The sequence below is a fragment of the Helianthus annuus genome, unplaced genomic scaffold (genome assembly GCF_002127325.2).
Source record: "Helianthus annuus cultivar XRQ/B unplaced genomic scaffold, HanXRQr2.0-SUNRISE HanXRQChr00c001, whole genome shotgun sequence".
Taxonomy (NCBI): domain Eukaryota; kingdom Viridiplantae; phylum Streptophyta; class Magnoliopsida; order Asterales; family Asteraceae; genus Helianthus; species Helianthus annuus.
The window spans coordinates 592728-620592 of NW_023395517.1; the positions used below are offsets into that span (position 1 = coordinate 592728).

The following is a 27865-nucleotide window of genomic DNA, read 5'->3' on the forward strand; positions in this document are numbered from 1 at the left end:
CTTCATCATAAAAAATCCCCCAAAAAATCCAAATTAAAAATAAGAGAGATAAGCAGATCTATGTGATAAAGAGATATATAGAAACAGGTGGGTGTGGGTGACCTGAATAGGTGGCGGCGGAAGGGGTGGAGGTTATAGGTGGCGGCGGAAGGGGTGACGGTGGAGGTCGTCGTGCACCACCATGGCGGCGGAAGGGGTGACGGTGAAGGTCGTCGTTCAGTTTCATTATTAACAAATACAAAATGGAATCGTTTCATCATTAATAATGTTGTTTTCTCTTACCAAATACAAAATGGAGGTAGTGGATGCACAAATGTAAGCCATGTAGGCCCGATCCTTTACAACTCTAAAAAAATGGAGGTAGTGGAGGAGTCCACTACTCAGCCCTTTCATCAAAGATCTGGTTTTGTTAATGAAATGGTGGAAGGGATTACACTTTTGAGATCTAGATGGGTACATAGAGAAAGTGAGATAGATGAGAAGATTTAAAATTTTGGTCAAGAGATGAAGATGACAGAATTAATAGAGAGATGAGAGAGGAGAGAGAAGATGGGTAATTAAAAGTCAGTGATTTAAATGAAGAGAGAGTGAGGATTTGACATTTGGGGTAAATGACCTAAATACCCTTTCTCTAATTGGTTGAGAGTGGTTCTCGCGGTTCTTACAACTGGGATGGTTTCTATTTTAGCGGCTCCATATATATATATATATATATATATATATATATATATATATATATATATATATAGGGGATGGATCATGAGAAAACTAGTTTAAATGAGAAAACCAAAAAACTAACTAAAAAAACCTAAAAAATACCAATTTTTTTTTTTTACAATTTTTTAAAGAAAAATCGCTACTTTTTATGTATGGAAAAAAATTTTCAAAAAAAAAAAAAAAAAAAAAATTTGTTGTAGTGCACATGTGCACTAATACGGAAAGCCTAAACCACTTAACCCACCCCCCACCGACACCCCCCCAAAACCTAAACCCCCCCCACCCCCAAAACCTAAATTCACCCTCCCACCAAAAGCCTAACCCCCCACCCCCCAAAAACCTAAACCCCCCCACCCCCAAAAACCTAAAACTAAACCCTAAACATAAACCCGAAAAAAACCTAAACCCCCCACCCCACCCCCCCCCCCTCAAAAAAAAAAACCTAAATTCACCCTCCTACCAAAAGCCTAACCCCCCCCCCCAAAAAAAAAACCTAAACCCCCCCCCCCCCCACACCCAAAAACCTAATCCTAATCCTAAACCTCCAAAAAAACTAACCCTAAAAGCTAAACTAGACTCAAAAAGCTAATTTTAAGCATGTAATGCAATTGTAGTACATGTTATATTGCACATGTGCACTACTATAATAATAGTGTTGAAAACAAGACGACACCATAAATCTTTTTTTATGTCATAAAAAATATGCTCGAATATACTTGAATGAAAGATAAGAAAATTTGTGATCTTATGGTGCCATTTTTGTTTTAAAATGATAACGTATGGAGAAATGGGAAATGTTTGAAAAGTTATATTTTTTTCCAATTTTACCACTCCTTCATTAAAAGTCCCCCCTCCTTTATTAAAAGTCTCCTTCCCCCTCCTTTTTAGTGGATTTTAGTTAGTTTTCTAGTTTTCTCATATATAGGGGATGGATCATGAGAAAACTAGTTTAAATGAGAAAACCAAAAAACTAACTAAAAAAACCTAAAAAATACCAATTTTTTTTTTACAATTTTTTAAAGAAAAATCGCTACTTTTTATGTATGGAAAAAAATTTTCAAAAAAAAAAAAAAAAAAAATTTGTTGTACTGCACATGTGCACTAATACGGAAAGCCTAAACCACTTAACCCACCCCCCACCGACACCCCCTAAAAACCTAAACCCCCCCCCACCCCCCAAAACCTAAATTCACCCTCCCACCAAAAGCCTAACCCCCCACCCCCCCAAAACCTAAACCCCCCACCCCCCAAAAACCTAAAACTAAACCCTAAACATAAACCCGAAAAAAACCTAAACCCCCCACCCCACCCCCCCCCCTCAAAAAAAAAACCTAAATTCACCCTCCTACCAAAAGCCTAACCCCCCCCCCCCCCAAAAAAAAAAACCTAAACCCCCCCCCCCCCCCCACACCCAAAAACCTAATCCTAATCCTAAACCTCCAAAAAAACTAACCCTAAAAGCTAAACTAGACTCAAAAAGCTAATTTTAAGCATGTAATGCAATTGTAGTACATGTTATATTGCACATGTGCACTACTATAATAATAGTGTTGAAAACAAGACGACACCATAAATCTTTTTTTATGTCATAAAAAATATGCTCGAATATACTTGAATGAAAGATAAGAAAATTTGTGATCTTATGGTGCCATTTTTGTTTTAAAATGATAACGTATGGAGAAATGGGAAATGTTTGAAAAGTTATATTTTTTTCCAATTTTACCACTCCTTCATTAAAAGTCCCCCCTCCTTTATTAAAAGTCTCCTTCCCCCTCCTTTTTAGTGGATTTTAGTTAGTTTTCTAGTTTTCTCATTTATATCTAGTTTTCTCATGATCCTCTCCCTATATATATATATATATAAGGGGACACTAAAATAAAACCACCCTCAGTTAAAAGAACCATGAGAACCACTTTCTAACCATTGATCTTTGAAGATAGATGGATGATATTAAAAGTTAAAAAAAACAATATTAAATTCTTTTTGTCTTATTATGTTTTTAATATTTTAATGTTGAAAGAACATTTTAGTAAATTTGCTTGTTTGGTCTTATTGCATATATTATTTTTATTACCTTTTTTGTCTTATTAAATTAATTGTTTTTATTAAAATCAGATTTTTAATTAAAAAACATTTTAAAATCTGATTTTTTTTACAAAAAACAATTTTTGTCAGGATTTTTTTTTTAAAAAAAAAACGTTTTTACGAGCCTTTTTATGCCTCGTTATTTACGCGCCATTTTTACACCCGGTTTTACGCGCCGTCTTTTTATGCCCGATTTTACGCGCTGTTTTTACGCCTCGTTTTACTCCCGTATTTACACGTCGTTTTATCACCCGGTTTTTTTACGCCCTGTTTTTATGCGCCGTTTTTTACCCCCTGTTTTTTACATGCTGTTTTTTACGCGACGTTTTTTTACGCCACGTTTTTTTCACACCATGTTTACGCTCCATTTTTTTTACACACACGTTTTTAAATTTTTTTTACAAAAACTTTTTTTTATGGTTATAGGATTTTTTTATACAAAAAACTTTTTTCACAAAAAAAAAAATTTACAATTTTTTTTTAACAAAAACTTTTAAACAAAGAACAAAAATTTATACGAAAATTTTTTTATGGTTTTAACCTTTTTTTTTTTACAAAAACTTTTTTTACACACACGTTTTTTTAAACTTTTTTACGTTTTTTTATGAAAACTTTTTTTACGGTTTAAATTTTGTTTTATAAAAACTTTATTAACAAAATTTTTTGACAAAATTTTTTTTATAAAAACTTTTTTTACAAAAGACAAAAATTTATACCAAAATTTTTTTACGGTTTTAACCTTTTCTTTTTAAAACCGTTTCTTTTTACAAAAACCTTTTTTTACACACACGTTTTTAAACTTTTTTTATCTTTTTTACAAAAACTTTTTTTACGGTTTTAAACTTTTTGTTTACAAAAACTTTTTTACAAGTTTTTTTATAAAAACTTTTTTATAAAATAACAAAAATTTATGAAGAGGAGAGAGAGATGATTTGATGTGAAGGGGGATAAATTGAAATAACTTTAAAAAGAGACTTTAAAGAAAACAGAGAGATGATTTGATGGTTTTGATTAAATGACTATATTACCGTTTTGGGTGTCATTAACTGATTGGTGGAGAGTGGTTCTCATAGTTCTCGCAATTAGGGGTGGTTCTTATTTTAACGCCCCCTATATGTGTATATATGTATATATATATATATATATATATATATATATATATATATATGTGAAGAAATTAGGGCCAATAGGGTGATAGTTAATGTTGCCATCTTTATTTTCTAAAGCAATCAAAAATTTATTAACCACAAAAATATGCTTTTATATTTCTAAAATATTTAATTTTATTATTTGTAATTCTCTTTTTTCATTGTCACATGTTTGCAAGGGAAAAAACTTTGAACACTTGAAGATTTGGCTTGATGACATAAAGTTAGCCACAAGTAATTTTTCAGACAAATACAAACTTGGATCTAATGGATACTATACTTGGTACAAGGTAGATCTCAGCCATTTTGATAAAGAAAAACTTACTTCCGTAAAAGGGGAAAGTAGTAGTGAACTACCTAAGAGACACAACGAAGTATATATAAAACGCTTTTTTCCTAAAGATGATGAGCACGATGAAGATTTATTTTTTACAGAACTTGAAGTGCTTACTAGTGTTGAGCATGACAACATAGTCACTCTAATAGGCTTTTGTGTTGAAGGTTTTGAGATGATACTTGTCACCGAGAAATGTTCTAATGTACTCCAAGATTATTTGGGTAATGTTAGAATCATGCGTACTTTGACTTGGGAAAAACGTTTGAAAATTTGCATTGATCTTGCACATGCATTGAGTTACCTTCATTCTGAGATGGAAGAGAAAAAAATGATAATACATGGTAATATAAATTACGCTAGATTTGGGTGGGACGAGAATTTGGTGGCAAAGATTGATGACTTTGAGTTCGCAGTATTCCTTCCTCAAAATCAAAACGACGAAGTTCTGTGCAAAAGAACAGATTTTGTGTCAAAGTACCATGTGGATCCAGAGTATAAAAAGACTGGAAAGCTAAAAAGAGAGTCAGATGTGTATAGTTTTGGAGTTGTTTTGTTTGAAATTCTATGTGGAAGGTTTGCTTTCGACCAAAGTTACCTTAACGAGAGTGAGAAAGGGCTTGTTCATGTGGCAAGACAAAACTTCTGTAATGGAACAATAGAAGAGATTATAGATCCTATACTAAAGGAAGAAACCAATATAAAGAGTTATAATCCAAATAGAGGAGCCAACAAGGATTCTTTACATACATTTATAAAAGTTGCAAACCAGTGTGTGGCAGAGACTCAAGACCATCGCCCAGCAATGAAAGTTGTTCTCGACGAACTTAAGAAAGCATTGATCTTTCAGGTATGTCAGGTGTGTTTGTGTGTAGTCTTAATAATAGGGTGCATATATTCTTGTTAAATATGCATTTTTCAATTAAAATTAAAAAAAAAAAACAAATCTTAATTTTATAAATTCTTGTTATCCAATTTCTTTGATAGAACTATATGCATATTTCATTTCAATTGGACACGACATACGATATTGTATCTATCTTATGTTACTTTCATTTTCTCTTATACTTTGTGCTAGTACCAATTAAACATATAATTTATTGTTAAATTTATTTGATATTTTTATGGTATTATCTTTATACGTCAGTTGTCAACACCTTATCATTTATTATATTATCAATTTCTTTATTCAAATTTTTTTGAAAGGCAAAGAATCTTACGTATAAATCCACCCTGCTTGAGTCTATGTTCAAGGTCAACTCTTCGACCGGCATGAGACCGTGCTCCCTATGTACATGACCACCCTTCTCTGATTAAAGCTTCAATTCGTCCCTTCATCGAGATGTCACTTAAAAATGGCCCATTTGAGAATTGAACCTGGGTCCCCACTAAGGAGGACATGCCTTTTGACCACTGAACCAACAGTACTATTAGTTTCCTTATTGTTTTGTAGTTGTTTTAGCAAGTAGTTTTTCAACACCAATTTATAGCTTTAACAGAAATTTACAGTTTTGAGTAGTAAATATTCTCTCTCATGTCATTTCTTAAAGGAAAAGCGAGTACAACACACGGATAATGACCTAGTTGTCGACCAACTTGAGATAACACCTCCAGAACTACTTCCTGTAAGTCCTTTTTTTTCACTTCACATTTTGTTTGAATTACTGGTTGATATTTATAACATGATAAACTTGGTGATAAAAAATAGTTCATTATATTATATTATATTATATTATATTATATTATATTATATTATATTATATTATATTATATTATATTATATTATATTATATTATATTATATTATATTATATTATATTATATTATATTATATTATATTATATTATATTATATTATATTATATTATATTATATTATATTATATTATATTATATTATATTATATTATATTATATTATATTATATTATATTATATTATATTATATTATATTATATTATATTATATTATATTATATTATATTATATTATATTATATTATATTATATTATATTATATTATATTATATTATATTATATTATATTATATTATATTATATTATATTATATTATATTATATTATATTATATTATATTATATTATATTATATTATATTATATTATATTATATTATATTATATTATATTATATTATAATATAATATAATACAATTATTATATTATATTATCCTACGTATACAAAAACAAGAAGGGAATAGTGCCAGGCAACTTGCCTTGCACTTCCCTATTGAACCACTTATTTTTAATTTAATTTTATTCTCAGTCTAAAATTACGGTTTCGTCCTTTATTTGAGATTACGTTTTTGCCCCTATTTCAAAATAAAATTATATTTTTGCCCTGGCTCAAAATTTACGCTTTTGCCCTCAGTTCAGAAACTCATTTCTAATTCTACTCCCAGTTTAAATTTACGGTTTCACCATCCGTCTAAAACTACGCTTTTGCCCCCCCCCCCCCAAAAAAAAATAAAAATATGTTTTTGCCCCTAGCTCGAAATTACGATTTTGCCCCCAACTCAAAATTACGTTTTTGCCCACAGTTCAAAATAAAATCATGTTTTCCCCCATAGCTCAAAATTATGATTTTGCCTTCAATTTAAAATTATGATTTCGCCCCCAGTTCAAAATATTTTTACGATTTTGCCCTCTGTTCAAAATTATGATCTTGCTCCCATTTCAAGATTTACAATTTCTCCCCCAGTTAAAAATTATGATCTTGCTATCGGTTTACTTTTTTTTTTTTTTGCAAAACTATAGTATCGTTTTATTTTGCTTGGTTGACTCAGTGTAACTTTTATTGTGTCAAACACTTGTCTAACACTCGCTCATTGGTCCTGACAAATTAGTATCTTACCCCAACTCAAAATTACATACATGTTACTGTTTTAATTTTTTTAGCAAAATTATGGTAGTGTTTTCGTTTAATTGGTTGTCTCGATGTATTTTTTTAGATCGTGTTATAAGTAGTATGTACAAGTAACCTAAATACTTATGAAACTAAGAAATATTTGATTTAACGCCCTGCAACGCGGACGGGCATACATGTAATTTTTATTCGTTCAGGCATGCATGCTACATGCTCATTTGTCCTGAAAAATTTCAATTTTGCTTAAAATTATAGTCTTTCCATCGTTTTAGTTTTTTTTAGTAAAGTATGATAGTGTTTTTGTTTTAATTTATTGACTCGATGTAATTTTTTTTAGATCGTGTTATGAGTAGTATGTACAAGTAACCGAAAGACAGACATACATGTTATGAAAGAGAAATATTCGGATTATCGCCCCGTAACGCGGGCGGGGCAAAAACTAGTATAATACAATTATGAACCATGGTGAATAGTGATTTGATTTTTTATTTTTCGTATAATAATAATAATAATATATTATATTATATATATTATATTATCTAAACACAACAAATACAAGAGTCGGCTTTAATAGTTCCATTGATTGGAGGATAGGCACGGAAAGGGGAATAGTGCCAGGCACCTGCTCGCACTTTCCTATTGGCCAAATTAATTTATGATTTTATCCCCGTTTTAAAATTGTGATTTTGCCGTCCGTTCAAAATTACGTTTTTGCCCCCAGTTAAAAATATATTTACTCTTTTGCCCCTAGCTTAAAATTACGATTTTGCCCTCGGTAGAAAAAAATACGATTTAACCCTCCGCCAAAATTATGGTTTTGCCCCAGTTCAAAATAAAAATATGTTTTCCCCTAGCTAAAAATTACGATTTTACAACAGTTTATTATTTTACACTCACTTTAAAATTACGTTTTTGGCCACCAGTTTAAGATTACGTTTCTCCCCACCCCCTCTAAAAATAAACATATGCTTTTGCCCACCACTCAAAATTACGATTTTACCCTCATTTCAAAAATACGTTTTCGTCCCAATTCAAATTAAAAAATATGGTTCTCCTTCAAAATTATGATTTTACCCCACTTGAAATAAATTTACGTTTTTGCTCCCAGCTAAAAATTTCAATTTTACCCGCGGTTCGATTTACCATTTTGCCTCGTTTAAATTTACAGTTTTGCCATTAGTTTTTTCCCCTTGAAATTATGATTTTTCCATCGGTTCAAAATTATGTTTTTACCCCCACATAAAAATAAATTTCGCTTTTGCTAATTTGCCATCGGTTCAAATTTACGATTTTGTCCCGTTTAAATTTACAGTTTTGCCATTAGGTTTTTTTCTCACAGCCAAGTTACGATTTTGCACTCAACTTAAATTTAAATTTTCTCCATCGTTTTGTTTGTTTTCCTGGTTACATTACAATTCTGCCCCCAGTGAAAATTACAGTCATGCCGGCAGCTGCCTGCGACTCCCTCATTGGTCCATTTAATTTACGATTTTATCCTGGATGAATAATATGATTTCTCCCCCAGTTCAGAATTACGTTTTTCTCATCGTTTTAGTTTTTTTAGCAAAACTATAAAAAAATTTAATTGGTTGACTCTGTTTAATTTTTTTCGGTATCGAGGAGCTGCCTAACACTCACTCATTAGTACTGAAAAATTACAGTTTTGCTCTGAGCAGAAAATTACGGTCTTATCATCGTTTTAGTTTTTTTTTTCTAACAAAATTATTGTTGTGTTTTTTTAATTGATTGAGAATTATTCGGTCATCGCCCCGCAACGCGGGCGGGGCAACTACTAGTTTACTTCTTATACATTTTCAAGATGGGGGAATAGTGCCAGGCAGCTGCCTGGCACTCCCCCCATTGGACCAACACGTTTTGTTATTTTATATCTATTTTAAAATTACGTCTTTGCTCCCAACTCAAAATAAAATTACGTTTTTTGTCCCTATCTCAAAATTACGATCTTGCCCTAAATTCAAAATTACGACTTTGCCTAGCACTCCCCCATTGGACCAACTAGTTTATTATTTTATATCCATTCTAAAATTACGCTTTTGCCCCTATTTAAAATTACGGTTTTGCCCCCAGCTCAAACTAAAATTACGATTCTGTCCCCAGCTCAAAATTACGATTTTTCCATCCATTCAAAATAAAATTGTGGTTTTGCCCTCAACTCCCTACCTTTTCGCCCCCAGTTCAAAATAAAATTTTGTTTTCCCCCCAGCTAAAAATTACGATTTTGCCTTCTGTTCAAAAATGTGCTTTTCCCCGTTTAAAAAATTGTGATTTCGCCCTCAATTCAAAATTACGTTTTTTCCCCGGTTCAAAATAAAATTATGTTTTTGGCCCCAACTCAAAATTACGATTTTGCCCTCGGTTCAAAATAAAATTGTGCTTTTGCCTCCAGCTTAAATATACGATTGTACCCTTAGTTCAAATTTATATTAGGCTGTTACCCCACGTTTAAAATTACGAATTTGCCCCTGTGAAAATTTACAACTGTGCCCCTGGTTTAAATTTATAGTACTGTCATTACTGTAGCTTTTGACAAATTACGATTTTACCCCAGTCAAAAAATACAACTTTCACTCAGTTAAAAATTATAATATTGCCATTGTTTTAGTTTTTTTTTCAAAACTATAAAAGTATTTTGTTTTAATTGATTGACTCGGTTTATTTGTTTTTCGTGTCAATGAGCTGCCTAACACTCGCTCATTATTCTGCCATCGCCCCGCAACACGGGCGGGGCGTCAACTAGTATAATACAATTATAAACCATGATGAATAGTGATTTGATTTTTTATTTTTTTGTATAATAATAATAATAATATAATAATAGACACAATTAGGAACCATGGTGAATAGTGATTTTTTTTGTTTTGTCTTTTTTGCTTTTTATTTTCTTTTTTGTCTTTTTCTATTTTTTTTCTTTTACCACTCAACTTTCAGCATTAACACTTATAGTCCCTTAACTTTTAATCGAGTTTTACATGTTTAATTTTTTTGTACACGTGTGTATAAATTTAAGTTGATTTAGGTATTGACGTAACTTTCTCCCGGAAATAAGTCTAGCCAAATGTAATATGTTCTTATTCTTATTATTATGTACATTTTGGGTTGGTCTACGTTTTAACGTAAGTTTTATTTTTATTTTTTTTCTGGAAATGAATTGGGTCAAATATAATACGTTTTTGTGCTTATTTTTATGTACGATTTTAGTTGGTCTAAATTTTGATGTAAAATTTTTTTTGGACGTCACAACAACACGCGAGGGTAATTTATTAGTTACATATAATACATTATATTATATTACGTATAATACAATTATGAACCATGGTGAATAGTGATTTGATTTTTCATTTTTAGTTTTTTGTTTTGTCTTTTTTTTTTTTTTTTGCTTTTTATTTACTTTTTTGTCTTTGTGTTTTTTTTACACCTTAACTTTCAGCATTAATCCATCATTTATGGTCTAGTGGTCGGAAAGACTTGGGTTCTTCTTAGAGTCTCAAGTTCAATCCCCACTAGTGCCATATTTGGTGGATAAAGAAAATGAAGGCTATTTCTCCCAGACCTTAGGTCAAGAGTTCCAGCAAGAGCCACCCCTGGTTTTAGTCCAACGTGCGTTATGCCTGGGAGATTCTCTCTTGCGGCGGCGCAAGCCCCCACCAGTGGTAGCGGGTGGTATAGTTTGCTGGGGAACACCGTTAGCCAAACTCTGACGCAAGCGTGGGCCCAGTTAAGACAACATAGTCTAGCCAGAGTGGGGTTAGTGCCCTCTGGTTGGGAGGGTGTGAGATCTCTCTCTCAACTGTTAAAGATTCTCACCGTTCATAAAGAAAAACTTTCAGCATTAACACTTATAGTCCCTTATCTTTTAATCGAGTTTTACGTGTTTAATTTTTTTGTACATGTGTGTATAAATTTAAGTTGATTTAGGTTTCGGCGTAACTTTCTCCCGGAAATAAGTCTGGTCAAATATAATATGTTCTTACGCTTATTATTATGTACACTTTTGGTTGGTATAAGTTTTGACGTAAGTTTTATTTTTATTTTTCTGGAAATGAATTTGGTAAAATATAATACGTTTTCGTGCTTATTTTTATGTATGTTTTTATTTGGTCTACGTCTTAACGTAAATTTTTTTGAAACGTCAAGGCAACGTGCAGAGCACTTTACTAGTTATATTACATAAATAAACAGAGGTTTTTCCCAAACTAGTGTATTTACAAAACGTATTTACCTTTTTTGGTACTTTGAAAAGTATTTACCTAAATGGGTATTTTTCTAATTGGTTTGTGTCTCTCCTAATCTAATTGGTTAAAGCCTAAATTAATTATTCCTAAATAAAACATGGTGATTTTGTTCAATAAACTTAATTTTATAAATTATTATATTCTTTTAGCTTATGTTTTTTATAGTGATTTTGTTCAATAAACTTACTTTTGTAATTTATTATTATTTTTTTAGGTTACATTTTTTAGTTAATATATGTATGTTTTCAATTTGTAATAAAAATATTTCAAGTTTGAAAGTAAAAATTTATGTATTTAGCTGTTATTCTAAGAACAACAAACTTATTTAATTATTTACTTAATTAAGGATACCTAAAAAATTATGTATTTAGCTTGTTCTAAGTTTTTTTTCTTATCGTACGTTTTTGTAAATTGAAGTTCACCGTAGTTGTGTTTATCATTTTGTATATCTCGGTTTTTTTAATTTTTTAATTTGTAATAAAAATACCTTTAAGTTAAATATATGTAGTTTGGCTTTTATCTTAGTAATAAAAAAAACTATTTAACCATTTACTCAATTTATTAAGAGAGTAATCTTTCTCTCTTTACTATTTTGTGTATTAAATAATTGCTTTCATTGTGCTTTTACGTTTTCGTAATTGTGTTTTTTAATGTAGTGTATAATTGTCCAACGTAAGTGTAGTTCGACTTTGTTATAATTGTTCTTCGACTCTGTTAATAAGTAACGACTAAATAAGTTTTTAATCTTAGAATAAAAGTCCAGGCTAAATACATAATTTTTACTTTTAAACTTAAAGTATTTTATGATAAATTAAAAACAGACATATATTAATTATAATTAAAAAAACGTAAGATAAAAAAATATAATCAATTACGAAAAAGTCAGTTTATTTAATAAAAATAGTTTGTTTAATTTAGGTATCATTAATTTAAGATTTGACCAATTAGATTAGGAGAGAGACAAACCAATTAGAAAAGGATCCATTTAAGTAAATACTTTTCAAAGTACCCAAAATTTAAATATTTTTTTGTAAATACACTACTTTGGTAGATGGTTTTTATGGTAATATCTTTATACACCAGCTGTCAACACCTTATGATCTATTATATTATCAATTTCTTCATTGTTTTGTAGTTTTTTAGCAAGTAGTTTTTGAACACCAATTTATAACTTTTATCACGAATTTACTAGTTTGAGTAGTAAATCTATTTTCTCTCTCATGTTATTTCTTAAAGGAGAAACAAATACAAAACATGGATAATGACCAAGTTGTCGACCAACTTGATATAGCACCTCAAGAAACTTCATTGCAAGTCCTTCCTTTTTTTATTTATATTTTCACTTCACCTTTTTTGAATTATGAGTAGATACTTATGAAATGATAAACTTAGACCGGAGGGGTATGGGGCCGGCCTTGGCCCGACCGTCGCCCAGCAGACGGTCTCGACGGGCCTCTCCTCCACACACCAAGCTATACATACATACATACATACATACATAACATACATACATACATACATACATACATACATACATACATACATACATACATACATACAATACATACATACATACATACATACATACATACATACATACATACATACATACATACATACATACATACATACATACATACATACATACATACATACATACATACATACATACATACATACATACATACATACATACATACATACATACATACATACATACATACATACATACATACATACATACATACATACATACATACATACATACATACATACATACATACATACATACATACATACATACATACATACATACATACATACATACATACATACATACATACATACATACATACATACATACATACATACATACATACATACATACATACATACATACATACATACATACATACATACATACATACATACATACATACATACATACATACATACATACATACATACATACATACATACATACATACATACATACATACATACATACATACATACATACATACATACATACATACATACATACATACATACATACATACATACATCATACATACATACATACATACATACATACATACATACATACATACATACATACATACATACATACATACATACATACATACATACATACATACATACATACATACATACATACATACATACATACATACATACATACATACATACATACATACATACATACATACATACATACATACATACATACATACATACATACATACATACATACATACATACATACATACATACATACATACATACATACATACATACATACATACATACATACATACATACATACATACATACATACATACATACATACATACATACATACATACATACATACATACATACATACATACATACATACATACATACATACATACATACATACATACATACATACATACATACATACATACATACATACATACATACATACATACATACATACATACATACATACATACATACATACATACATACATACATACATACATACATACATACATACATACATACATACATACATACATACATACATACATACATACATACATACATACATACATACATACATACATACATACATACATACATACATACATACATACATACATACATACATACATACATACATACATACATACATACATACCATACATACATACATACATACATACATACATACATAACATACATACATACATTACATACATACATACATACATACATACATACATACATACATACATACATACATACATTACATACATTACATACATACATAACATAATACAGTACATTACAGTACATACATACATACATACATACATACATCATACATACATACATACATACATACATACATACATACATACATACATACATAATACATACATACATACTACATACATACATACATACAACATACATACATAGACTGTACTCTACCCCCTTGGTCCATCCCCTTTATGCCCATCCTTACTTACGGTGACGTGGCGGCCCATCCTCCATCACCATACCTTCTAGTCTTAGTGGATAAGAAATAGTTAATAATGAATCCATGTGCATCCTCCATCACCATACCTTCTAGTCTTAGTGGAGACAACTCAATAGTCGTCTTCTATCCTAAGTAGTTAATACGGTAAATATCAGATATTGGTGAGGACCAATATTAGAGATATCGGTTATTATGGTGAGATATTGGTAATTTTAATATCATGCTAAATTTATATATATAGCAATTTAACACTAACAATTCAGTATACTCTCATACCAATAAATAATTTAACCTTTTCCAACTTAGAAAACGTTAACAATTGTAGCAAGTAGGAAGTGACTAAGACTTAAAACATTAAAATTTAACAATAACAACTAACAATTAAGACTCAAAACACTAATATCAACAATAAGTAGAAAGACGAATGGTAGAAATAAAGGTTATATATCGGTCAAATACCGATATTGCCAATATTATCGGTAATATTCTGACTAATATTTTTCACTGATAGTTCGATAGGGGACCGATAACTGATATTAACTACATAACTTCTTTCTACAAGTGAACATATAATCCAAATCCCACACCACGAAGACGATAGCACACACGATTTTAGAAAGTTTTCAAAGGTATATTTTAATTAAATATATTTCTCAAAAGTTTATTTAGTTGTTTTATCTCAAATAAAAGGAAGACACCATAACCAATTTCAAAAGCAACATAAGATGTAATAAAAGAGAATAAAGGTAACAGCAAAAGAAGTGTGAACATCCATAACCCGATATCACACCCTCATTATCTGCGAAAACCACGGTGATCACTTCATGTTAAGAAAAGACCAGACAATAAAAAGAAAATTACTATTAGAATTGAAATATTTAAAACTATATTGTTTTTCAAACTCAACCAAACAAAGTAAAAAAAAAAAAAAACAACTCAAAATAAATAAAACTCACTAATAATAAATAAATAAAACTCAAAATAAATATTGTTTTTCAAACTTGTTCCAATAACTCAAAATCAATAAAACTCATTGATTGATATCAATGCATCCTATATGATGTTGTCATGAATCCTGAGTGTGGTTACCTGAAACATGTAGAATTAAGAATGGTTACCTAGCTGATGGGACTATAGCTCAATTGGTATTGGAAGGAAAGTGAAGATTCTGGTTTGAGGCTATAGGTCTCAAATTCGAATCTGATCCCACCGGATTTTACTACAGTGAGCTTTTGGACGGCATGTTTTCCCGGAACCGGTGATAGTGGACAACCTAGCGCTTGTCTGTGGTCGCAGACGTATGAGGTTGCATTTTGCCAATGGGTTACCTCAGGTAGCCGAGCATTTATTTCGTTGGCCGTTTAAAGAAAGCATGGTTACCTAAAAACTCATTAATTGATATCTAGCCATCCTATATAATTAAGGTTTATTATTATGCTGGTTAATTGGGACGGTTCGCCCATGCATGTTCCATAACCTTATATGAAATTTTCTTTAAAAACTAATTTTCATTTTATGTCATATCCTGGACGAATTCTCGCCATCCAATTTCTTTGATAGAATGTATATGAATATTCCATTTCAATTGGACAAGGCATACGGTATTGTATCTATCTTCTGTAATATCCTTTTCTCTTATACTTTATGCTAGTACCAAATTAGACATGTAATTTACTATTATAAATTCATTTGATGGTATTTATGGTATTATCTTTATACGCCAAATGTCTTCATTGTTTGTAGTTTCTTTTGCAAGTAGTTTTTCAACACCAATTTATAGCATTTATCAGAAATTTACAGTTTTGAGTAGTAAATCTTTTTTCTCTCTCGTGTTATTTCTTAAAGGAAAAGCGAGTACAAAACACCGATAATGACCAAGTTGTCGACCAACTTGAGATAGCACCTCCAGAACTACTTCCTGTAAGTCCTTCCTTTTGTTTTTTTTTTTCACTTCACTTTTTGTTTAAATTATGAGTAGATATTTATAAAATGATAAACTTAGTGATAAAAAGTAGTTAGTATAAAATTATGTGAATTCTAATATATAACTATTATATTACATAAATAAGTATGGTAGATTGTTATTAAGGACTTTACTTGATCAAATTCGGAATTATATACAAATTGAATTGAATTGAATGAATTGGCAACACCAGAGTGCCTTTTTTTTTTATAAAAATCAAATTCAGCCACGTGCAAACTAATTATTTTTGGTTTTCAAAAGTGGGCTAAAGAAATGGCGGGGAGAGGTGAGATACAAAGAGGAAAAAGAAGTTCTTAACTTAAGTAAGATTGCTGAAGAAATAGAAAAGAAAGCGGATAGTGGTGTTTTAAGCAAAGAAGAAAAAAAGTTGAGGGTTGAAACCAGGAAAAAAATCGTTCTCTTGGAAAAAAAGAAGTGTCAAGATTTACACCAAAAGGCAAGAGTTAATTGGATTAAAGATGGAGACGAGAATTCCGCATACTTCCACGGGGTTATCAATGTGAATAAATCCAGGAACAGGATTAATGGGTTATCCTTTAATGGGGTGTGGATTATGGAGCCAAATTTATTAAAAGAAGAAATTCGGAAATGGTTCAAAAAACAGTTTGCTGAACCAATGCGGAGACGACCGGATTTTGATGGATCTGGGCTGCCGAAAATCAGTAATTTAAGGGCGTGTGAGTTGACGAGGATGTTTTCTGAAGAGGAAGTGAAAAAAGCCATTTGGGGGTGTAATGGTGGGAAAGCCCCGGGCCCTGATGGGTTCTCTATGAAATTCTTTAAGAAATACTGGGAGTTTTTAAAACCGGCGGTTATGAGGATGTTCAGCGAATTTCATGTCACTGGCAATTTAAGCTTAGGATGCAATGCCTCTTTTGTTGCTCTTATTCCTAAAGTTCCGGATCGCCAATATATTGCTGATTTTAGACCAATTTCTTTGGTTGGGTCCTTGTATAAAATGATCGCGAAAGTTCTCGCTCTCAGATTGAAAAAATGCCTGAGTGAGATTATTGCTCCTACGCAGTCGGCGTTTGTGGGAGGTAGGAACATCTTGGATAGTGCTTTAATTGTCAGTGAAGTGGTTGCGTGGGCCAAGAAGAGTAAAGCGAAAGTGATGATTTTTAAAGTGGACTTTCAAAGGGCCTACGATTCTATCAACTGGAAGTGTTTATTGAATATGTTGCGGTACATGGACTTCCCGGCGAAATGGATATCTTGGGTGAACGACTGTCTTAGATCGGGTCGTGGGTCGGTTTTAGTAAATGGGGCGCCCACGGGCGAGTTTGCTTTTAAGCGGGGCCTTAGACAAGGAGACCCGTTGGCTCCTTCTTTATTTATAATAGTGATGGAGATTGTTAATCTGTTTATACAAAGGGCGGTGAGTATTGGTTTGTTCCATGGGTTGAAACTCCCGAATGATGGCCCGATGATAACTCATCTTTGTTACGCGGACGATGTTCTCTTCATCGGGGAATGGTCGGAGCATAACATTGTGAGTATTAATCGTCTTTTGAGATGTATTTACCTTGTGTCGGGGTTAAGAGTTAATTATAAAAAATGTAGATTGTTTGGAGTTGGAGTTGATGAAATGGAGGTTACGGAGATGGCAAACCGTCTCCATTGTGAAGCTGGGAGTTTCCCCTTTATGTACTTAGGGATCCCCATCGGTGCCAACATGAAATTGTCGAAACATTGGCAAGTGGTGATTGACAAGGTCCAAAGAAAATTAACCGCGTGGAAGGCGAAAACTTTGTCCTTTGCGGGGAGAGTAACTTTGGTGAAATCAGTGTTAGGTAGTATGCCTTCTTACTATCTCTCCCTTTTTTCTGCCCCGAAAAGCATGATTAAGAAATTAGAAAGGCTTCGGAGGGATTTTGTTTGGGGGAAGAAAGGTAATAGTAATAAGATGAGGTGGGTGCGTTGGGATGTCATGACCAAGACGAAAAAATGTGGGGGCCTCGGTATTGGGAGCATTTCGGATTTCAGTGTTGCTATGATTTCCAAATGGTGGTGGCGCTACAAAGATAATCCGAATCAGTTGTGGGCTGCAGTAGTGAAGTCGATCCATAAAAATAGGGTGGACAACAAATTGGTGCCAGTAAAAAAAGCGATTCCAGGCGTGTGGAAAGACATAGCTTCTGTGGACGAGGATCTTAAGAAACACGGTATTGATATTAATAATAAACTCAAAGTAGACATCGGTAATGGGGCCAATGTGAGATTCTGGAAAGAAGCTTGGATTGGGGATGGGCCGCTTAATGACAGGTACCCAGATCTTTTTAATCTAGCTAAATATAAAGATGTTCGGGTCGTGGATAATGTAGAGAGGATTGGATCTCTTTTGAATTGGAAATGGGACTGGTTTAGGGGACCTAACTCAGATGAAGAATGGAGGCAACTGGGCCATTTGATGGGCCTGCTAAAGTCGGCCGCCCTTAAAGATAATAAGGTGGACTGTTGGTCTTGGAGCAACAATGAGGGTGCAAAATTCTCGACTAAAGGGGTTAAAAATGATATGATGGAGGCGGACATTAATTCTCAGCAGGAGGATCAGTTTCGGTGGAATTCTTGGGCCCCTATCAAATGCAATTATCTTCTTTGGAGAGCTGTTTCGGGTAGGGTGGCAGCAAAAAAAAGTCTTGAGCACAGGGGAATTTGCATTAATAACCTGAGCTGTGATAGATGCGGTTATGGTACGGAAGACTCAGATCATATATTTGCGGGTTGCATCTGGGCTCGGAGTGCGTGGTGGCAGGTTGCCGTATGGATGCGAATCCCCCCTCCCGTTGATGTTAACAGCTTGAAAGAGGTTGTGAAGATTATGACAAGCAACACGGGGTTGGCAAGGTGGAAGCGTATAGTGTATACGGTCGTTCTGGCTACTGTTTGGAGGTTATGGAATGTCAGAAACCTAACCTGATGGTTTTTGAAGGGGTGTTTGTTCCGCTAAAGAGAATCATCGACTCGATTAAAGAAGACGCTTTCGTATGGATTTCTCACAGATCTAAGCTGCCAAATCGGGACTGGGATAAATGGATTGATTTTAATGTTGTAAACCTCCTGTAATGTTTCCTTTCTGTTTCGTTTGTTTTGTCGTTTTGCTTCCTTGTCCCGCTTTGTTTTCAGCTCCTTGCTGGCTCTTTTTATATATATAAAAAGTGTGTTGCCGTTCAAAAAAAAGAATAAATAGCCAAATTGAAACCAGCAGTCCAGCACAGCTGGTTAGGCCGTTAGGTAGTTGGGTGTTTATATGAATCCACGTGCATCAAAATTCAAAACGTCCCTCCTCTCTCTTTTCTTCTTTATACATACATATATATATATATATATATATATATATATTGAGGCCCGTCCCCACATCCATCCCCTTTAATCTCATCTTCCCACCCACTTACGTAAACGCCTACATAACGAATCATCCTTTGAGGACTACACTCCTGCACATCCCATAGTCTAATCTAAATGCTCTCGGGCGAGTGTAATAACATAAAAAGTGGAGATGGCATGAACTTCTCAAAACTTCATGGATGGCAGTCTTGTAATTGGTGCCACAACAGAATGCCTAGCATGCCTCTACACAGAGCTAACTTGATAGTCGTCTTCTATCTACAATATCCAACCCCACATCAAGAAGAAAGTCAGATGATAGCACACACCATTTTAGAAAGTTACCACGGGTATATTTTAATTAAATATATTTCTCAAAAGTTTATTTAGTGGTTCAATATCAAACAACTAGTAGTATACCTGTGGATAGGTTTTAGTGTCATAATGACAAAAGTTTTTATTTATATTTATTCATCAAATGAATTTATATTAAGATTGGAGACAATTTCAATAATTTAGATTGCCTTGTCTTTAAACCATTTGACTATTAAAACACAGATAGTCAACTCAACGGAAATAAAACATCAAGTAACAATGTATGGTAAACAAAAGCGAAAATGTGTGAAATATTTCATAATGACACAAGTATTTGTCTGTATTTTATTATAACATAAACATTATTTATTAAAAAAAGCCAAAATATGTTGAATGTTTCATAAAAGGGTTCATATTTTCATCCATATAGAAATTTGGCCTGTAATAATCCTTATAATATAGCTTCAACATTACCAGTCATTTAATTCTTCATTTCAACTCTAATCAAACGACATCATCATCAACATACTTAGTAAATCCCACCAATAACAAAGCTAAGGTAGGGTCTAAGAAGGGTAGATGTAGACAACCTTAAACTTGTAAACTCTTCATGGTTAATAATTTTTTTTTATCAAAAACACCTAGGTATTTGATCCACTTACCCTTAAACATGTAAACTCTTCATGGATTGTTGTATCAATCAATAGTCTTCCTGCCTCCAAGTTTATTCACAAAAAAGTCACACCAAAATAGTCACCAAAATAAATATAGAAAACCACAATATGTATTTAAATGATATATAAAATTCCGTCATTTAATACTTTTCCAAAAGAGTAAACTGCAATTTTACCCCCTTGGGTTTACGCCAATTGGCACTCTGACCCCCTCTAACGAAATAATTGCAATCCCCCCCAACGTTGTTGTTATGTAGCACATTTACCCCCTGGCGTCAATTATGTTAACAGATCTGTTAACTTTAATGTGAAATGCCTATCTTACCCTTTAATATTACCCCCAACGTTCTTGTTATGTCGCATAATTACCCCCCACTGGTAAATTACTAAATTGTCCTTTCTTATTACCCCATATACTTTGTTGTAAGAAACAATATTACCCACTGCAGTAACCAAAACCCTTTCCCGCCTAAACCACCATCAGCCGCCATCACCCACCTCCACCACCATCAGCCGCCACCACCATCAGCCGCCACCACCCATATATATTACTAATCCCGACATGATATGCTAGTTAAATAAATCATCCTCGTGAAGAATATCTAATCGATCACAACCTTAGTTATAAATCCTTAGAAACCTGGGTAAACTACTATTAACACTCTCATGGTGACCAAACCATCTCTAATACCAAAGATTAAGATATTCGATTATTATAAACCCCTGCTCTTAATAATCAACCCATTGATAGCTTATGATGCATCATCATGCCACATAAAAGAAGCTATGTTGCAACACTTGCAGAACCAATCGAAAACACATCAACGCCATTAATAAACTCACATATTGATTCAATTCATATTGATTTAAAAGTTGTAACATAAAGGTTTCTGTAACTAGCACTAAAACCAACCCAAAACCAACATAAAATCTTTACAAGGTAATCATAAAACTATCACTTTTACCATAGACAAAACCAACTTTATTACGCCTAAACCACCATCAGCCGCCTAAACCACCATTAGCCGCCATCACCCACCTCCACCACCATCAGCCGCCACCTGCAAACATTAACTCAAATGAAACAGAACTACGAAACTAACTAAACTAAAACATCACAGCCTACTACAAAAACCATGACTTACCTGCAAAAACCATCATACAACTGTGTTTCACACCTTATCTCATATAATAATCCACACCAGAATCAAAGATTTGCAAAAGGGATGTAATATGTTAATCTGAACATTAAAATTAGTCAAACATGTAAGCATAATCATGAACAGATGCAAAAAGATCAATCAATTTTAACATCCCAGTGAAGATTGAAGAACACCCAATACATCATTATAATGATAACAGTTGAAAATCAAAATCTTTTGTAAACCGATGATACCTTCACCGGAAAAATCGATGATACCTTCACTCATCTAACTCCAGAAAACAAAACAAAAACAATTTTGATGATACCTTCACCGGAAAAATCGATGATGTTGTCGCTGAAGTGATGATGTTCAGTCGACGACGGAGACGGTGGAGGAGACGGTGGGGGTTTGTGGCGGAGGAGATATCGCCAGAACCCTAAGTCTAAGCTCTTCAGCTGCTTTCCACAACCGCTTACTAACATCTCTCCGTCCAGTACACACCTTCGCCGCAGACAACAACGCCGACGGCGACAACCGCCGCATCACCTCCCATAAACAACTCACCGGACGAAGAAGAAGAAGATGAACAATGGTGGGGGTGTTGGTCAGCTGAAGAAGAAGAAGAAGGTGTGTTATAAATAATAATAATAATAATAATAATAATAATAATAATAATAATAGTAATAATAATAATAAATATGGGATAAGATTACCAAAATACCCTTGCCTATAACAGTTAAAACCGTTGACTGACGGCAGGGGGTAATATTGCGACATAACATCAACGTTGTGTCACACCCCGATAAATTAGAGCTGGCGTGACTGCACTGGTATCTTCATTGCACAGCGGAAGCAAATAAGCTAAGACTTCTAGAAATCGACGCCCGCTAAGTGCTCGAAATCCCATGGGTTCTCCTATTCCAACCGTTCCGTAGTTTGAAAAATTTAACCTGAGAAAGAACATGCGAAAAGGTCAACATAAAGTTGAGCGAGTTCATAGGCACTCCAAAAGCCTAATTAAGTTAATCTACGTCTTAAACACTATTTATTATCGTCCTAATGTTTGATAATCGCGTAAGTAGAAGGCGTTAATCACCGGTTGTCACACGTTGGGGGGAGGGGGATTGCAATTATTTCGTTAGAGGAGGTCAGAGTGCCAATTGGACTAAACCCAGGAGGTAAAATTACAGTTTACTCTTTCCAAAATGATTTTAGTCATTATTGACATTCACGGTTATGAAAGTTGTAAGTAGTTAGTTTGATTCCAAGAATTAGAAGAGCACAAAATTGCACACAATACACGCATTGTATTAAATCCCATTAATTTTTTACTTTTGAGAAAAAAGAATTTCATGGTTTGATTTGTGCGGTGATATTTACTTTTGTCTTAAGCAAGTTTAAAAAAGGGATAATTGCATATTTCTTCTTAAAAAACTGTTTAAAGGCGTATTACCCAACTTAAAATTAAAATTGCATATATCCTGTTCCTTAACTATTAAAATTGCATATATCCCCTTCCTTAACTAATAAAATTGCAAATTTACCCATTTTGATTTATTTTATTCAAAACAAGTTATATAATGACTTTTTACCTTTATTTTTTCTATAAAAAACAAATACATTCATTTTTACTAGTCTTTGTGGATTTTTCACAATTCTTTAAAAAAAAATACATATTATTCATTTTTACTAAAACTTAAACACTGAAATAAACAGCTAAACTAGTAAAAATCTACAAAAACTAGTAGAAATGAATAAATATGTACCTTTTTAAGTTTTAGTAAAAATAAGGGTAAAAAAGTAATTATCTAACTTGTTTTTAATGAAATAAATCAAAATGGGTAAATTTGTAATTTCATTAGTTAAAGAAGGGGATATATGCAATTTTAATAGTTAAAAAAGGGGATATATACAATTTTAATTTTAAGATAGGTAAATACGCAATTAAGCAGTTTTTTAAAAAGAAATATGCAATTTTCCCTTGAACCTAACCCACCCATCATGCCGTATATATATATAGATTCTGTTGTTATTATTTCCAAATTTCACTTTGAAATATCTACCCAATTTTAGCAATGCCCTCCGGTGATAAGGCAACTTTCAACACTATAATAAGACTATGTGTAATGGACATTATAAGGGCATGAAAAGTTTTGATAATGCCCTCAACACCATCCCCTTGGGCATTATAAGGGCATGAAGAGGGTGGGGCATTTCTATAATAATGCCCAAAGAGAAGAAAAATAATGGAAAGTAATAAATGAAATGGGCATTAACCATTACACCTTTTTTAAAAGGGCATTATGATGATGATGTGATGAAAAATGCCCCTTATTGGGCATTAACCATTACCTATGGTCTAAGAAATTACAAATTGAAAACACAACGCTATAATTAGGAAATTTTTCAAAGAACCATGCCTTAATCAGAAAAGAAAACCCGAATGTACATGAATTTACAAGCACAAGCTACTACAAAGAACGTGTAATTCAAAGAATACATTTTGGTTTCTTAAAGCAACAGTATGTATGATATGATACACATCATGCCAGAAGAAAGAAGTTTATGTTGCTCATATCAATAGCTATCTTAGAGATGACAAATTTTTGAAGCATAGATTGTGTTCTAACCCCCCCCCCCCCCCCCCCCCCCAACCAGTGAAGGCTCTACAATAGCCCAAAAGTCTTGATTTCCGCCAAAAAATTAAACAAACACCTAAGAAGTTGCATGTTATAATGTATGACGACAACTTTAGTTTTCCCAAATGGCTTAAGAAAGCAAAACTTGGAATAATATATCATTCACTGATTGTCAAATATATAAGATTACGATACAACATGAACATCAAGTAAACGTTTTTTAATGACTTCCGAAAAGTTACACTTTCTGTACTATAAAGAAAAAAAAACTCAGATCTCAAAGAAAAATTGAGGATAGCTTATTTAAAGGAATATTGGATTTTAATAATTCCAACTATTCGTCGTTGGCCGTCAACAGCCTCAACTTCAAAAATAACCACTGTGAGTCCCAACTATTAACATATTGGCCTCCAATGGACCTTGACTAACAGAACCCGCCGTTAGTCTCCGCAACGTTTTTGGTGAAACTCATTTTTGGCCGGAAAGCTTAACATTTTCATCCCAAACCTCTTTGTAACGTTATAAGAGACGTTTATGAACCTTTTTCTAGTAAAAGCCCCAATTATTGAAGTCGCCGGAAAACTTCTTTTTCGCCGGAAACTTCTTTTTGGCTGGAAAACCCAACTTTTTTGCCGGAAAACTCATCATTTTCGTTCCAAACCTCTTCGTAACCTTAGATCGGACCTTTAGAAACCTTTTTCTAACCAAAAACGATTTTCCGACGACCGAAGACTAACGGCGTTATGGTTCTGTTACTCAGGGTCCGTTGGTGGCTAATATGTCAATAGTTGAGACTGCCGGTGGCAATACTAAAAGAAGTGCGAACATCCATACCTAATGTCACACTCTCACCATGTGTGAAAACTACGATGGTGACTTAATGTTAGGGAGGGAACAAGACAATAAATGAAAATTAAAATTGAAATATTTAAAATTATATTGTTTTTCAAACTCAACCAAACAAACTAAAACACTAAAAGAAACAACTTGTTCAAAAACTTAAAATAAATAAACTCACTAATTGATATCTAGGCATCCTATATGATCTTGTCTCGAATCCTAAGAATAGTTACCTTAAACATGTAGAATTAAGCATGGTTACCGGGAACCAGTGATTTTGGGCCTTGGTAACTTAGTGCTATCTGTGATTGCGGGCGTATAGAGTTATTTGTTGTGATTGGGTTACCCTGGGTCACCGGACATTTATTTCGTTAGTCTCGTTAAAAAAATATGGGTACCCAAAAATTCATTAATTGATGTTTAGGCATCCTATATAAATATGGTTTATTACTATGTTGGTTAATTGGGGAGAGGGGGTGCCTACCAAGTCACTACCTTTGTTCGCCCAGCGTATTCCATAACTTTATTTGCATTTTTCATTGAAAAATAAAATCTTCATTTTATATGCATATTTCGTTTCAATCAAACAAAAGGAAGACACCATAACCAATATTTAAGACAATATAACACTAATAACCAATATTTAAGACAATATAACACTGAAAGTAGTGTGAACATTCATAACCCAATATCACATCTACACCGATTGAAGAAACCACAGTGGTGACTTCATATTTGGGAGAAATCAACACTAAATAGAAAATTACTATTAAAATTTGAATATATAAAATCATATTGTTTCTTAAACTCAACCAAACAAACTAAAAGAAAAACTTGTTCAAATGACTCAAAATAAAATAAAACTCATTATGTCTCTAGGCATCCTATATGATCTTGTCTCGAATCCTTAAGCATGGTTACCTGAAATATGTAGAAAATTTGTCAACTAAAATAGTTGGTGAGAACATAAGTTTATAATAACAAATCTTTGTAAAATACGTTTATACAATTCAACAAGTGTTTGTGTGTGTATGTGTGTATATATATGTATATGGGATGGGTTAAAATAAGAACCACCTTGAGTTGTAAAGAACCATGAGAACTAGGTCATCCAAAAGGTTTTTCGAATTTTTTTTTCTCAAAAGTCATAAAAAATTACTTGTTCAGCAAAAAAAATGTCGCATACCCACATTTAGATGAGGCGTAATAAAATATTTATTTTCGTACAAAATTTACACTAGCGCGTAAAAAAAACTTCCATCGGAAAACTACCGACTCGACAATTTTTTTTTTACTTTTTTTTACAGATGTGTTTATAATATTTTCTACGTTTGTGCAAAAAGAATTTAGCCCAACTCGCATGGAAAGAAAAAGTTCTCACAGTTCTCACGATATTTGAACCAAACCCTATATATTATAATTGTAATTACACATTGGAATAATGGATTTTAATAATCCAAACTTTCACCCATTGGCCGGCAACGGACCCAACTTAAAAAATAACCGGTGGTGGTCCCAACTTTTCGTATATTGTAAACCAATGAACTTTTACCAAAAAAACCTTAATTTCTTTTTGTCTCCTTATCCTTTTCGGTTTAGTAAAGGTCCATTGGTTTACATTATACGAAAAAGTTGCCGAAAAGGATAAGGAGACAAAAAGAAATTAAGGTTTTTATTAGTAAAAGTCCATTGGTTTACAATATACGAAAAGTTGGGACCACCACCGGTTATTTTTGAAGTTGGGTCCATTGCCGGCCAATGGGTGAAAGTTTGGATTATTAAAATCCATTTTGCCTTACACATTATATAGCATACACATCTAACGTCTACGGTTTCAATCACCATGGTTGGGTTTATCAATCACATTTTTATCTTATCATTCTACTTTTTCCCTCTCTCTCTCTCTCTCTCTCTCTCTTTTTTTTTTTTTTTTTTTTTTTTTTTTTTTTTTGCATTGGAGGAAGAAATTTAAGACTACAAAGATTAAAGGGCAAAAGGATTTATCACATTCAATTTAATTTTGTTTTTAAATGCTTTAATTTTCTTTCTATAACTGCGCTTGGCTACTTTTAAACAAAAAGTTGAACCTTAGTCAAGGTGCGCTCTTTTATTAGCATTTAATCATATTATATTTTCAACACAAAATTACACAATCAATCTATATGCATTCCAAATTGTAAACTATACTTTTTGGTTTAAAAAGTGCCAAGATCAATCTTTTGCTTTTAATATTTTGTTGCGGGGATCAACCTTTGAGGCAACCACCATTAACATTCTTGGTTAGACCATGGGGTATGGTAGGGCTTGGGTTGGGCATTGGTTAACACGTGGAATGGGGTGACATACATGAGTAAACCCACAAGAACACACGGTATGGTGGGGCGGGGGTTTAGGGGGCGTGGGTTTGGTGGGCTTGTGGGCTGACCGGCTGTGCTGACCGGCTGGACAGACCCAATATGATTTAAAACACAAATTTA

General features: G+C 32.8%; 1 protein-coding gene across 1 annotated transcript in view; it reads left to right on the forward strand.

Annotated features, from left to right (window-relative positions):
* Positions 1–354: 354 nt before the first annotated feature.
* LOC110891459 overlaps positions 355–27865 on the forward strand; it is a 37841-nt gene continuing 10330 nt past the window's right edge. Inside the window, exons 1-4 of the mRNA XM_035987209.1 lie at positions 355–453; positions 4130–5134; positions 5835–5909; positions 16310–16384. Coding sequence (XP_035843102.1) covers positions 355–453; positions 4130–5134; positions 5835–5909; positions 16310–16384 — 1254 coding nt within the window. The remainder of the gene's footprint in view (positions 454–4129; positions 5135–5834; positions 5910–16309; positions 16385–27865) is intronic.